Genomic DNA, 14,899 nt, shown 5'->3' on the forward strand with positions numbered 1-14,899 from the left:
ACCATCCCTTAGTTGTGCTGCTATAGGCCTAGACTGCCGGGGGATTTCCTATGATGCACTGAGCTCCTCTCTCCTCTACTTCCTCTCCCTCTGTATGCAACCTCATCCCATTATTGCATGTTACTAACACAACTTCTCCCCTTTCTGGTAGTCTTGTGCTTTCTCGTCCCTCTCCTCTCTTCTCCTATCACTTTCTGCAGGTGTTTCTGGCTCTGGAGCTGTGGAGTCTGGATCTGTGGCTGCGGGTCACCTGCTGCCCCCGTGTTCCTGCTCGGCACCCTCTGCTGCAACGAATATTGTTGCTAGTCTTATTGTTATTATAATCATTAACATTACGATTGTTATAATTAACACTACTATAAATATCTGTACCATTTTTCATTTAGTCTATAGCAACATCACCTTTACTGTCTGTACCTCTGTGTGTGTATATTGTGTAGGCTGCCTCCCTCCCCTCTCTCTCCTTCCATCCCTCTCTTTTTCTCTCTGTTCCTCTCCTGCCCTCTCTCTCTCTCTCTCTCCCCCTCTCTCTCTCCTTCACCCCAACCGGTCGAGGCAGATGGCCGCCCACCCTGAGTCATGGTTCTGCTCGAGCTTTCTGCCTCTTAAAAGGAAGTTTTTCCTTGCCTCTGTCGCCTAGTGCTGCTCTTGGTGGGAACTGTTGGGTTTCTGTAAATAACATCATAGAGTACGGTCTAGACCTGCTCTTTTATGAAAAGCGCTGTGAGATAACTGTTGTGATTTGCCGCTACATAAATAAAATTGAATTGAAGTTAGCAAAGTTTTCAGGCATGTTCAGGCTATTTTTTTATTTAAATTAATGGAACACTGGAGACTGTGTGTATGTAAGAAGTACATGTCAAACTAGCATCAGCAGTTTTCCCTTTGAGTTTTGAAATAGTTTTATGTATCATTAAAGGAATAGTTCAACATTTGTTTGCTGTCTTTGTCAGTCGTGTAAAGAAGACAGCTTCAAAGGTCTTTTTTGACACACACACACACACACATCAATAAATACTGTATACCCTGTCAGAAAATAGCGAGAAATGCTTTTTCCAACAGCCCATGAAGATGTCTTCAAATGTTTTGTTTTGTCTGTCCAAAAATGATCAACTTACTATCACATGACAGGAAAACAGCAACTGCTCAAAACTGAAAAGCTGGAGCTTGATAATGATTGGTATTTTTTGCTTAAAAATAAAATGTTGAACTATTCCTTTAACAGGCAGCACCCACTAAAGACTCGTCAGCTGGGTGGACTCGTCCCCGTGAGTCTGACCGTGTCTCTTCAGGTCTTCTTTCCTCAAGAATCCTTTGCCGCAGACGCTGCAGCAGTGTGTCCGCTCCCCTTCGTGGGCGCCCATGTGTTTGGTCAGCGAGCCGCTCGCTGTGAAGCTTTTCCCACAAACGTTGCACAGATATGGCTTCTCTCCTGTGTGGGACCTCATGTGGATCTTCAGCGCTCCGCTCTTGTAGAACTTTTTGTCACATATGCCGCATCGGTGCGTGGACTCTCCTGTATGGATCATCATGTGCGTTTTCAGAGTCCCCCTCTGTCTGAATCCTTTTCCGCAGACGCTACACAGAAACGGCTTCTCCCCGGTGTGGATCCTCATATGAGACATCATGTATTCTTTAAAGCTAAAGCTCTGACCGCACACGCTGCAAACATACGGCCTCTCCCCCGTGTGAACTCTCATGTGTCCCATTAGATTTCCATTTTGAGCGAACGCTTTGCCGCACACGGTGCAGATGTACGGCTTCTCTCCCGTGTGGGTTCTCATGTGCATCTCCAGTTGTTTATGGCCGTCAAAGTGTTTGCCACAAACTACACAGTCATTCGTTCTGACGTAAGTTTGCAAGTGGAGCCTCAAGGTCTCCTCAGACTCAAAACGTTTCCCACACACGCCACAAAGATCTTTATCCGTCTCGTCTTCTTGCACATGCTTCAAAAAAGATGCTCTGTAACAGAAACACTTGCCACATACTTTACAGCAGTGTTTGAGATAGGATAAATCCTTGCAGTCCTTATTTTTCTGGCCCTTAGGTTTGTTTGATCCTTTAATTTTTGTTTTGGACTTTGTAAACAAGTTCCTTCTTTGGTCTCATCTTTATCGCTGTCTCCATCGTCACTAGCAGTTCCTTCACTGTTCTTCCAGTCCTCATCACTGTCATCCACTTTACTCTCGGCGTCAGAGCACTCCGCCTCTGACTGTCTGTCATCTGCTTGCTCCCCGTGGCTGTTTTCTTCGTGGTGGGTTTGTAAATGCACCTTTAAGCTCTCGTCAGAGTCCAGATGTTTCCCACAGGCTCCACACAGATCTGAGCTCTCTTCGTGCTTAAGTATGTGTTTCAGAAAAGAACGTTTGTACCGGAAAAACTTTCCACATACTCTGCAACGCCTCTGTCCTGTGGTTTGGCACTTATTTGTTGGAGCAATTTTTCTTATATGCGTTTTTATTTTCTTCCCAGCGACACCTTTGCTGAAAGACCTTCCACATGTTTTACAATAATCCACACCCTGACTTTGTCTCAGAAATGTTTTTATTTTTTGGGATCTGTAGGGTTTCTCATTCAGCACTTTATCACTTTCATTATCTTCACTCCCAGCTTCTGAATTTTTTGATGACAGAACCTCCTTTTCGCTAGCTGGCATCCAACACTGCTCCACTCGTGTGTCTGTTTCCATCGCAGTTGAGGTGCCCTTTTCTGCTCTTTGTGTTTGGTGGAAATGTGAGGGCTTACCGTGAATTAAATCAGAGTCTGTCTCCGTAGACGCGTCTGTGATCTGCGATAGAGTTGATGTTTTCTGGACCTGGCTGGAGCTCCTGCTCTGCTCACATTTCTGCTGCTCAGAGGAACTGTCCTTTTCCCAGTCTGACCCAGAGAGTCTCTCTGAAGGGAAGGTCCAAGAGAAAATTCAGCATGGAAATAATGTAAATTGCAATAAATAAATAAAACACCAAGGCCTTAACTATATTTCCTATAAACTACGTGTGTGTGAGAGCAACAAAACAAGCTCACTCAACCTCACTCAACAGGTGAGCGTCTGACAATGTTTGACAATAGTTTATTAAAAGTTCACAAAACAAATTGTACCAGCAGGAAACAAAATCGCTGACAACTCTAAAAACAAATGGTTACAATATACACATTATCAAATGTACAATGTACCTGTTCTCTGTAAATTTGTCTCCATTTTCAACGCAATGTCTGGCGGCTGGCGTTGACGTTGGCTCTCCTTGTGGGAACTGGAGACTTCTGCCTCATATTCACCCATCATTACCTCCAGGATCCTAAATATCTCGTCAGTGACCACCGACAGCTGCTTGTGTACAACTGCCCTCTGATGCTCAGGTGACATTTCTGCAGAAAGGAAGAAAGAATCAAAGGCACAAGCAAATGCCAGAATAATTTCCCATATATACAGTATACTGTAGAAATGATTTTGCATCCAAAACCAATTGATTTGCCCTCCCCTGTAAATGTTGTTGTTCTTATTATTTTTTTAAGTCTGTGTGAAGATAAAGCTGAAAATACAGGTTGGTGTGATTTGGTTGAAACGCCACTCTCAGTGTAAACTGATATCATCCGTTTCTGCTCCAAACAGCACAAATGTCACTGTGACACTTCTTCATCATATCAGTCCAAAACATTTTAGTGTACCCTGACTATACTCTCATCACATCTTTGACAAAGAAGATATCCAGGTCTAATTTGTATCCAGATAAAAACAAATTTTACTGGGTAACATCTATGCATTATTTTAAAGGAAACCTATTTTACCTTTTTTTTCATTTTCAACATCCAACACCATTTCCAGTGACTGTTTTCAAAGCGGTTGTTCCGAGTCTTGCAACCAAATTTTTCCCTATTATTTTTTACAATGACTGTACAGACACACTTGGTATGTTGTTGGTAATTGTTGCTATATATATATATATATATATATATATATGGATATGGATACAACCTATACACCTTTTTTTCACCCTAACCCTACTAAACAAAATAGTCCTATGTTTATTTTTGTCCTTTTTTTAGTTGGAATGTCTATTTCTATCTTCCAGTCAGTAAATTGTTCTTGTGTACTAACGTTAAGTATACTGGGAGCAATTTAAAATGTGTGCTGATTCTAATTGCACCATTTGGGATTGCATCAAAATGTATTGCACATAATTTGGCTTAAAATGAAAATTAAAAAAAGACATTCATGAAAGTTGGTGGGCTTCAGAATAAATTCCTGCAGGTATATTTACTAAAAGAATTCCCTTATCAAACCAGTTCTTATTAAAACATATGTCTTGTGTTTACAAACCTGCAGTGTGCTGCATCGTCGTCTCTGTTATCATCCTCTCGACTGCGCTAAATATCTCGTCCGCAGCTGCTGCCACCAGCGTCCTCAGCACTGCATTTTGGACATGATGGACCGATAATGACTTTCCTCAACCTGTGACCATTTTGTAGCTGTTTACCAGGTACAACAAATCTAAAGACAAGAAAGCAGCCATAATACTTCCGGAGTCTTCTTTTTCTTTTTCACCATTTGGGTAAATCTTTCGGTTGATGGCAAACCACCGCCACCCTGCATCCGCACATGGTATAACAACCACACACACAAACAGTGAGGTCTTAGCACTGGTGGGAGATTACATTACATTTACACATTTAGCTGACGCTTTTATCCAAAGCGAGTTACAATTGCTCTATATGTCAGATGTCGCATGCCTCTGCTGTATCTTGCTCGGGGACACATCGGATGTGTTGTAGCTGGAATCGAACCACATCTCTCACGCCAAAGGCATGTGTATGCACTAGGCAGATACTTTACTCACTTTAAGTAAGTTTGTAGAAATACCAAAATGTAAAAACACTCCACTACAAGTAGAAGTCCTGCATTTAGTGAAGTAAAAATACAGAAATAGCAAATATCAGCACAGGTACTTGTGACTATTACTGATGAAAATCGTTACATCAGTCACAACAATGTGTAAGCAGCATTTTACTATGTAGAACTAAGTTTAGTTAGTTTTAACCACTTTACATAGGCCTACAGTACATTTACTCAAATGCTGTACTTGAAATATGACGTGCTTGTACTTCTACATCTCAGAGGCAAATATTGTACTTTTTACTCCACAGTCTGAAAGCTTTATTTTTCATATTACATTTTTATACAATTACTGTCCACACTGTATCTGCAAATGTGGTGATTTTGATTTTTAATGTTTCTGATAAACTGGAGGATGGAGTGCTTCCTTATGGGTTGAGGAACTCTGTTACTTTTCAAACTAAATAAATTAAGGTTGCAGGGTTTTTTCTTTGTGGAGAATGGATTGGTTTACTTTTAAATACACTCAACATTGATTTCAAAGTAGACTACTAATTAAAGTAATACATTCTCACATGCACCTCATGAATCAACCCTGTCTCCTTGGAATTGCGTCTTTACAACTGATTTTCTGTTATACAGGTCAGTTCTTGTCTCCACTTAAATGACCAAAAACGTTCCTTTCTTTTCTTTGCAACTATGAGCCAATAACAGTAGAATGGAACTTATTTTAAATTTCACAGCTAAGTCTTGGCCTAGTTTTTGTGACACAGCATTGAAGAGCACATCCGTGGCACACAATCGTGTCTATAACTCAGTGTTCATCAGGGATGTCATGCATGATTTCTGCAAAATACAAACAGGCAAATATTGAATGTTCAGCTTGCACCATTGGCCTGACACGCAGCCAGTTGTATGACGTGTGGATCTATGTCATCGCTGCATGTCAGACTAAAGGCCAGGGCTCTGGTGCTGAGTTAATGATTCACATCTTACTCTGGCTTTGCCAAAATGTCTATCTTATGAGTTTATGCAACAGCCCAAATGGGACATGAGCTTTCTGGAAGGGGGGTCATGTGTCCAAGTATTTCTGCTAAATGAGACATTTAGGACCAGATGTTCTCTCTGGGTTGACAGGGACAAAATTGGTGACTTCAGTTTGCTTTCACTAGTCACAGTCAGCAAGAAAGGAAACAATTTGATAGGATAGTTATTTGATAATGATGAGTGATCCGTTGCTTGTCCTACTTCCCTCGAGTCAAACTAAATCAGTGGTGCATTTGTTGTCTACTATAAAGATTGAAGTTATGATGATTGCTTTGCTTGGCATGTTTTAGTGAAAATAATTATTTATTTGTGTTTTTTTTACATGCACAAATACATACACATATACCACAGCCTACACTAGCCTCTTTAGATGTTCCTCTATACACACACACACCTCAACAGGACAACAACGCAAAGCCACCAAACAGGAATGTGAAGTTTATGTTGTATTTTTTGTTGCATCACTATTTGTGTGTGTGTAGTCATGAATGGTCAAGTATGATCATTCATGACTACATGTCTGAGCCCGCTTTAAAAAAAGATTTCAACTTGAGTTTGAAAGTATTACATTTCTATTTTGAGTTCTGCTGAACTATTAATAAAATGCTTAATTTATTTAGCAGTGGTGATATCTTATTATTATCCCGCTGTATAAATAAAAATATAACTAGATCAAAAGATGTTATGTAGGTGGAAGGTGCATGCTGTTGGAATACTGGCTGGTTTGGCCTGCTGGTTTGATCCACTTAATCGCACTCCTTCTCGGATGCATTATTATAGATCGCACTACCCAACAGTTTCTATAAAGTAGTCAAAACTGGCTCCACCTCAACCTGTATTCTATCTGTGTGCGGTGACTGCTCTGACCCTTCGCTACACAGTTATAACATTAAATCCAGTGTATGTACACAGTATAATCCATTGAAAATATAATAGCACTCTGAGAAGGGCCATTTTGTTGTCCAATGAGTGCTTTTACATTTTGCTGATTATACATCTGTTTCTTTACCTGAGTATAATTTTTTATTGAGGTACTTTTGCTTAAGTCAAAGATCCAAATAGTTATTCCACCGTATGTGATCGAATAGATAAATGCTGATTAATGGCTAATTAATCATGATGCAGTCCAGTGTGATTGTATGGTATGTTAGCAAATATGACCCAAGGGATTTTAATACATTTTCAATATTTGTTTTAATAAAAATATTTAAAACAGTTTCAAAAATACTTTCTATAACATTAAATATACATTACTATTACAGTTGAAATAACACATCGAAGTGAGTGAGTTTTAACACAGCAACTGCAAGCAAAGAGTCACTCTCTAGACTCATGTGTTCACTGTTTGTCCTTTTCCAGGACTCTGAAACAACTGTAATTATCACATTTTGTTAGACTTTGTTAGAAAATTGGTCTTTCTAAGTGCCCCTGGGGACCCGGGATGGTGCTTTCACTTATTGTCACACAGTGCTCACAGAGTTCAGTGTCCAAATGACACCAGTGACAATTTCCCATTGATCTCCTGGCTTTTCTTGAGGATCAGTTGGACATGTGAATGTAATAAGCACCAGAGGGAAGTGTTTTGGTTTTCTTGATCAGGAAGAGACTCTGCACTTCCATTTCATTAGTCTGTATCATTGCTCACACTCCCTTTTTGTTCTGCAGGCTCAGAGCTCCGTTCACACAGTACGGGATGATACTGACAGTGACCAGAGGCACGGTGGCACTCTTGCAGAAGGACAGCAGGTAGAACAGGGCTGCTGTGTGGGTAGGAGGCTTGAAGGAGTCAAACAGGTGCAGCAGGAACAAGAGCTGATGATGCACCCAGCTTTGACCAATGTGCTGCTACTCTTCTTGGTCTCGGTGTAGAGGGGCGAATGCAGGCCCAAGCCCAGGCCAAACAGGGTGCCCATGTTACGCAGGAGGCTGGCGAAGGGCGTGCTGTCCAGGTGACCCACTCGGGCTTCACACACCACTTCTGTGCTTTCTCCAGTGTCCACAGCAGATCCACGCCCACAGCTTTGAGCAGGAGGTAGAAGCCAACAGCGAAGGAGGTCAAGAAGAGAGTCGTGTAGAAGTATTTCTTCATGCTGGCATTATAGATCCACTGAGTTCTGTTGAAGGCTTCGGCCACGATCATGCCTAGAGTACATGGAAAAACCCAGGTCAATATTATGTTTTATAGTAAGCATAGCAGCACAGGCTTGACAGTTGTTTTAGTCTATTTCTAATGGGGTATTAAATCATCCACTGATATTACATACTGACCTGTGATAACACCAGCAATGACCTGGTGGGGAAAGTGGGCGGCGATGAAGACCCTGGAGAGACAGACACACACCTGGACTCCCCAAAAAAGTGTCCACAATACAGCCTTCAAATACCTGCCAAAATAGAAATTCAGACAATTGAGGTGATTTTATTTTGAAAAGGGCAGATCTGAGGGTGCAGCACTTTAAATCAGTCTAGCCTTTGCTAGCCATGCCAAGCAAGTCAACCCTTAAAAGCAATATAACAGCTGACACAGTTATTCTTTGCTCCCTGGACGTCAAAACATGCATAATCTCCCCTTTCCAAACCAATAGTTCTCAGAAGTCAATGATCAACCACAGCACAGAACAGATAGTGTGTCCACAATGATAAGCTCTGGGTGGAAGAAAATAGTAAACAACTCTGACATCCATAGGGACAAGAGAACAAAGTTGTTGGTTTTTACACATTCTCTCAGACAACTACGTTTTTTAACTCACCAGTCCTTGTTGGTGGATTTGTTGCTTCCATATTTCTTCTTACTGGTCATAATGGAGAGGATGGAGGTCACCAGGGTGTAGTAGACACCTGCGGCTCCCATAGCATGTCCAGAGGGGCTGCCTGGATAACACAAACAGAGAGGAGTAGATTTCAGTGGCTGATTCACTCGAGTAGAACAATGACGGCATTGTTCAATAATCATTTTCTGTTGTTTCAAAACTTAAGTGACTGAAAGAATGAATGAGGAGCGTTTTAGCTCATTTTTATGTTACACAGTGGTGAAAGTAACTAAGGGTACATGTACTCAAGTACTGTACTTGAGAATGATATTGAGGTACTTATACTTTTCTTGACTATGTTATACCACTTCAAATTAAGATTTATATTTACAAAATATATTATAAGATTATAAAATACAATACAAAACCCCTTTCTGAAAAACAGTGTCTAGTTGGGACCCCTTGTCAAAGATTTCAGAAGTCTATGAGTAGTTAACATTTCTACCAAATGGTGATTTCCCCTCTAAACCTCTCAGATGGCCCAAATAGGTAAAATTATCTAATATATCACAAAAAGCAAAGGTTTGTGTAGCAGAACTTTTTTTTCTTTCCTACCCCATTAATCATCTCAAAATGCCTCTGGATTGGGAACCACTGGACAAAACTATCTAAGTGTATGTAAAGTTGTTGTAGAATAAGCTGTCCTTGATCAGCTAAAACTGATGCTTTTATTCATTGATTGACAATCTAATAATATAGAATGATAATTTTTCAATCACAGGGGCCAAGTTATTTAATTTTTGAGACTTTAATGATAATATATATCTGATTATATGCAGGACCTTTTCTTTGCGATAGAGTAGTTTAACAGTGTTGTACTGTTTTGCTACTTTTACTTAAGTAAAGGGGTTAAGTACTTCTTCCAACACCAACAAAACCTGTGCATGATTACAAAGCTGGATCACAAACTTCAGGTTCACTGTATGGCAGCTGCTTCGTGGTAATTCAATTGATCGTATCTTTGTTTAGGAATATGAGAATATGCACCTCTAAAGCCTAATATAAAATTATGGCTTATTTAACATGGGTCCTGTTTTACTACCTGATCTTTAGGCCCTGTGTCAAAATCTAGCTTGAAGACCTTGCTGAAAATTCAGCAATGGATGTAATGTTGCCATGTCTCACCTGGTCCAGTCTCACAGGTCATGGGGTACTGCTCAATGTGAGGGGGAACAGTGTTTGCATAATGAGCTGCCTCATGGACCCACCAGTAAGGCCTCTCCCCAAACAGAATCCTGAAGAAGATGACAGAAACACACACTCACAGTTAAAAATGTTAAGGATGTTTGATTTCACATGACTTTGTTCAGGAAACTATTAATTCAAAGATTTTCTTGACTCACCATTTGAACACCAAGTTAAGCCAGTCTCCGATCACGGCCACCCAGATGAGCTTGATGCCCACTGAAGCCCGCAGGTGAAACCAAAGCGGGAAGAAGATGAAGAAGGTGTTTCTGAGGTCTGCCGCCCAGGAGACCCAAAGAAACAAGCCCTGGGCATCCTGGTAGTTGGTCTGCAGGTAGTGGGTGCTGCTCACCCCAAACCCTGCATGGTGTCCATTATAGCGTTCATCTTAGCCTACAGAGAGAAAGAAGTCTCAGTCTGGTGATGTGCGAATGCGTTACACAAAAAAAACAAGAGTGTTGCTATCAGTAATACAGCTGGTTGTTTTTATACCAGAGGGACCCACCACCCAAACGCATGCTCACACTGATCTTTGGACCTTGCACATGTGTAATAAAACACAGGGAGTCAGAAGCGTTTGGGAGGTTTGTCACACAAACAAGTTGAAAAGATAGCGGGAAAACAAAACGTCAATTTGTATCTCTCAATGAACTACTGTACGCAGCACAGACAGGAAGTCATTGGACACATGGCTGTATGTGACAATTGTGACATAAATCAGACAGAACCGTTTGCTTTTCGTTGAACCGCAAAATATTTTTAAACATGCTATGTCCTCTTAATTTCTTAGAATAAATAACATAACTACATAGTGCTTAGGTGCAGGCTTAAACTAACTATAATGATATTTCCTTTTACATTATTCCGTTCCCATTCATGCAGCCACTCAGTAATTTATTAAAACAGTTATGTAACAGCCTTTTTTATGATTTGGTGAAAACATCTCACTAGTGGAGGTAGTGTAGGTTACATAAGGAGATCAATGATTAAATGATTGGGTTTTGACTGAGAAGAACGAGGAGATAGTCAGTGATAAAACAGAAAAGTTGCTTCTCCTGTCATGACAAACTGGTCTACCAGGGAAGCTTAAGATGAGCTTAAGATGAGCTCATGTTTTATCTTGTTTTGAGGGATACGTTTGTGATAAGAACGTCCTCATTTTGCACACTGGGGTCCCAAGCCTGAGTAGGACGAAACTAATGACAAACTCTACAAACACAGAGGATACATTGTGGGCCAGGATCAATGGATTTCACAAGCAACTGGCTTGAACTCAGAACAGAAGTTACTTAATTTTCATTAATATTCCTAGAAAGATGTGATCTGTCAGAGGGGTGGCAGCTGATATCTCTAATAATGGATTTTAGCAGAGGGGGCCTCTGGGGTGTAAAGGTTAAGGAACCGGTCTGCACTGTCCTAAAGACAAACACATTTGCTAGCCTTGAGTAAAGTCCACTGGTGATCACACAGTGGCAGAAGGGATTGCCTGAAATAGCTTGGCAGCAGCATAACAGACAGAAAAGACAAAACACCCCAGATTCAGTGCATCACCCTCAGGCAGAGATCGTGAGATCATGGATCTTCTACACAGTTGGGGGGTTGAGCTGGCGTCCCATTTGCAGACCAAATACAGCAGTTATGAGGGCTTGTTTAGCCTGGCGTCCACAGTGGCTGACCTGCACACTACATTCTTCTGCTTCTTCCCAATCTGGTTCCACCTTCGGAGGGACACGGGGCTCAGACTCATCTGGGTGGCTGTCCTCGGAGACTGGCTCAACTTGGTCCTGAAATGGTAACCTGCTCAAATGTAACGGTGAGGTTGATCGAAACACATAAAGAGAGAGCAAACTGTTGTATTTTGAGTTTCCTGGTCTTTCCATGGCAGGGTTCTGTTCGGGGAGAGACCGTACTGGTGGGTTCACGAGACCCGGTACTATGGAAGAGAACCGGCCCCTTCGCTGCGGCAGTTTCCCATCACATGTGAGACTGGACCAGGTATAGTTCATGACAGACCTGCGCATGATGATCATCTTTTCCCGAAGAATTTGTTGTTTTTGTCTGTTTACAGTAGAATGACTCATTTAGCACAAACAAATATTTTATGGTGATTTTATCTCTTAATATGTGCAAAGAAATTTCAGTTTGGATTGTACAATGTCTTCTTTTTAATGACTGCATTTACCCCTGTTTTCTCTTCTGTGGGTGCATGTGTAGATATGCAGTGATGGAATGAAACTATGTACAGGATGATGTTTTGTTATTGAGTACACTACCCAACAGTATATACTGTAGAGCTGAAATGATTTCAATTGACAAAACATTATTTGGCAAGTTTTTTGATAATTACTTAGTAATTTTAATGCTAAAATGCCAAATACTTCATAAAGATTTGCTTTACTTGTTATTCTTTGTAATTATTATTATTATTTTTTTTTTTTCTTCTTTTCCAAGGTGAAGGTGTCACGTTGGACTGATCAATCAATTAATCAGGGAAATAATCACCAGATTAATCCATAATAACAACAATAATTGGTTGCAGCCTTAAATAAAATTGTTTAAAATTAGCTCTACCAACCAGCTGCACTGGTGCTTTTACACTTATGCATGAGTAACAATGATCTAATGATTGAATATATAATAGTATAATAGTCACAGGGGTCATTTTTCATAACCTTCCTGATTATAGTCATACTATTACTTTAGTAACATTTTCAATGCATGACTTTTACTTGTAATGGAGTATTTTTACAGTGTGATATTAGTAATTTTACTGCAGTAAAGGATGCATGCATGCATGTTTTTGGTTTCAGAAAGCTTAAAATGTCCTTTTAAAAACCACTCTCAAGTAAATACAAGTTGGTTTGGGTTTGACTTTGACATGGCTGTATATGTGATTTCAAGATTTTATTGAATGATTCAACAAGTCTGTTCCTTGCAGGAAGCCCTTCAGGTCATGCTATGGGTGCAGCTGCGGTCTGGTACGTGATGGTAACAGCGCTGCTCTCTATTGCAACAGAGAAGCGATGCCCCCCGTTACTATACAAGTGAGTCTACTGTAATAAAACTATGGATTTCTTTGACACCTGGTCCTGGTGTTAATAGTCAAGGTGTTAAAGAAAACTGTTATGTACAAACTCCATACCTGGGATCCTTGTGCATTCATGGTCAGTGTTCACTCTCGGTCAGATTCTTGCAGATAGTCCTGTGGATGCTAATGGGCCTTGTAGAGGTGGTGGTCTGTATGTCCAGAGTCTACATGGCTGCCCACTTCCCACACCAAGTCATAGCTGGGGCTATTACAGGTCAGTCTGCCGAAATAATTAATAGTTGATAAATTTTTTAGTGATAAAAGTTTGTTTTTGTGAAGATTTTCTGGTACATTTGGCTATTAAGAAAACATTTCAAGGTAGTTTAGGACTGTGGTCAGTAAAGCTTTCAGTTCATGCAATAAAACCATTATTCATCTAAAAGTATATACAGCAGCTCTTCTGGCCTACAAAGCTTTGCAAAGGTGATGGTTGCCATTGTTTGACTCTTCTCTGCTTTTGTGTCAGGTTTACTTGTAGCTGAGTTTGTCTCAAAGCATAAATGGATCTATAATGCCAGCATGAAGAAATACTTCTACACTACTCTCTTCTTGACTTCCTTCGCTGTTGGCTTCTATCTCCTGCTCAAAACTCTGAATGTGGACCTGCTGTGGACCATGGCGAAAGCCCAGAAGTGGTGTGTGAGGGCAGAGTGGGTCCACCTGGACACCACGCCCTTCGCCAGCCTACTGCGTAACATGGGTACCCTGTTTGGCCTGGGCCTGGGCCTGCACTCACCCCTCTACACAGAGTCCAAGAAGAAGAAAACAAGTGCCAGTTTCAAGGCAGGATGTATTATTGTCTCCTTATTTCTGCTTCAGCTGTTGGATGGATGGACATTTTCTTCTGAAAATCTTCTGACTTTCTATTTCCTGTCGTTTAGTAAAAGTGCAGTTGCACTTTTAATCCCAAGCACTCTGGTTCCCTGGGCTCTCTGCTGGATTGGCAAGGGAAAGAGAGAAGACAAGAACCTGTGATTCAAGACCAACTTGTCTTTTAAAGTCAATTGTTAGTTTAATGTTTTTATATTTTGTGGGAGTGTTTCTTTTCATGTTTAATACATAAGGACTTCAACTTTTAGAACAATTTCCCTGAAGTTACTGTACTGGCCAGACAGGTACAAGGAATGTGTACTGTTCAATGAATGCCCTCCCCCACTTGGCGGCACCCCTACATTCTGCAATCAGATTCAGTGTTTTAATTTTGTCTATTCAGCCTTCAAGGTCTTTCAGTGTTGACTGCTCTGTCTGATTACGACAACTGTTTTTCTCTCCAAAGAAAAAGCTCTGCACAAGTTGCACACAAGTTAATGTCAAAATGAGTTCATATGTGTAGAAACATTTTTTATTCAAATGTAGTCAGCATCTCAGCAAACAGCAGTGCTCAATCTATAGATGAAAATATTGTTAGAAATTTAAATAAAGACAGTTTTTTTTAACCATTTCTGTAAAGAGTTATTATTTTTAGCAGTGCCATGCTCCCCTTTCAGTTTTCTCTGAATGTCTCAGACTGATACTGATTAATTATCTGGCAGGAACAACCGTTAAATATTAACCAGAGCATGCTCCCATCACTCGGCAGTCCCACATAGTGACACTGCCTTTCACCACAGCCATGAGCTTTCAAAAGAGACATGGAGGGTCAAAGGGCAGAATGCGTTACTGACAACACGTGTGTCCCCTGCAGGCTCTAAAAGTAGTACATTGCTCAGGCAACATATCAAAGGAACTTCGGATGTGTGGTACTGAGATCAGCAGGATTGCAGAGACAGACACATGGGTACACACCTCCGCAACCCTGCTAATCAGATTATAAAACTATTTTGTCATTTGCAGCTGTCACTCTCACTGAACAAGGGATAGAAAAGTAGGGAAATGTTGAGCTATAGCTGCTGATCAATATAGTAACTTCCAAGATATAAAAATAGTTAGTTTTCAGTT

General features: G+C 40.7%; 3 protein-coding genes across 3 annotated transcripts; 1 reads left to right on the forward strand and 2 right to left on the reverse strand.

Annotated features, from left to right (window-relative positions):
* Window positions 1-676: 676 nt before the first annotated feature.
* LOC119916472 (gastrula zinc finger protein XlCGF57.1-like) lies at window positions 677-4,529 on the reverse strand. Its single transcript, XM_038736503.1, has 4 exons — window positions 4,319-4,529; window positions 3,175-3,366; window positions 2,089-2,895; window positions 677-1,987 (listed from the first exon to the last, which is right to left on the reverse strand). Exons 1-4 carry the CDS (start codon window positions 4,350-4,352, stop codon window positions 1,236-1,238), a joined length of 1,785 nt encoding a protein of 594 aa, XP_038592431.1. The 5' UTR covers window positions 4,353-4,529; the 3' UTR covers window positions 677-1,235.
* A 2,353-nt stretch (window positions 4,530-6,882) lies between these two features.
* Window positions 6,883-10,275, reverse strand: LOC119915799 (glucose-6-phosphatase-like). The gene is given in 8 exon segments (XM_038735542.1): window positions 6,883-7,689; window positions 7,692-7,832; window positions 7,835-8,020; window positions 8,147-8,262; window positions 8,629-8,749; window positions 9,814-9,923; window positions 10,032-10,230; window positions 10,233-10,275. Coding segments are annotated over 8 exon segments (1,071 nt in total). The 5' UTR covers window positions 10,261-10,275; the 3' UTR covers window positions 6,883-7,519.
* Window positions 10,276-10,993: 718 nt separating this feature from the next.
* g6pc1a.1 (glucose-6-phosphatase catalytic subunit 1a, tandem duplicate 1) lies at window positions 10,994-14,402 on the forward strand. Its single transcript, XM_038735544.1, has 5 exons — window positions 10,994-11,665; window positions 11,759-11,868; window positions 12,812-12,917; window positions 13,060-13,175; window positions 13,428-14,402. Exons 1-5 carry the CDS (start codon window positions 11,448-11,450, stop codon window positions 13,934-13,936), a joined length of 1,059 nt encoding a protein of 352 aa, XP_038591472.1. The 5' UTR covers window positions 10,994-11,447; the 3' UTR covers window positions 13,937-14,402.
* Window positions 14,403-14,899: the final 497 nt, after the last annotated feature.

Source organism: Micropterus salmoides, unplaced genomic scaffold (genome assembly GCF_014851395.1).
Source record: "Micropterus salmoides isolate LMB-PRFRI ecotype aquatic unplaced genomic scaffold, ASM1485139v1 Ms_hic_scaffold_21, whole genome shotgun sequence".
NCBI lineage: Eukaryota > Metazoa > Chordata > Actinopteri > Centrarchiformes > Centrarchidae > Micropterus > Micropterus salmoides.

Excerpts from the sequence above, each read along its gene's own strand:
- LOC119916472 (XM_038736503.1), bottom strand. The coding sequence starts at position 4,352 with ATGATAACAGAGACGACGATGCAGCACACTGCAG. Across the intron at positions 3,367-4,318 it reads GACGATGCAGCACACTGCAG|AAATGTCACCTGAGCATCAG; the intron begins GTTTGTAAACAC and ends TCCTTTCTGCAG. Across the intron at positions 2,896-3,174 it reads GACAAATTTACAGAGAACAG|AGAGACTCTCTGGGTCAGAC; the intron begins GTACATTGTACA and ends CCTTCCCTTCAG.
- g6pc1a.1 (XM_038735544.1), top strand. The coding sequence starts at position 11,448 with ATGGATCTTCTACACAGTTGGGGGGTTGAGCTGGCGTCCCATTTGCAG. Across the intron at positions 11,869-12,811 it reads CACATGTGAGACTGGACCAG|GAAGCCCTTCAGGTCATGCT; the intron begins GTATAGTTCATG and ends TGTTCCTTGCAG. Across the intron at positions 12,918-13,059 it reads TGCCCCCCGTTACTATACAA|ATTCTTGCAGATAGTCCTGT; the intron begins GTGAGTCTACTG and ends ACTCTCGGTCAG.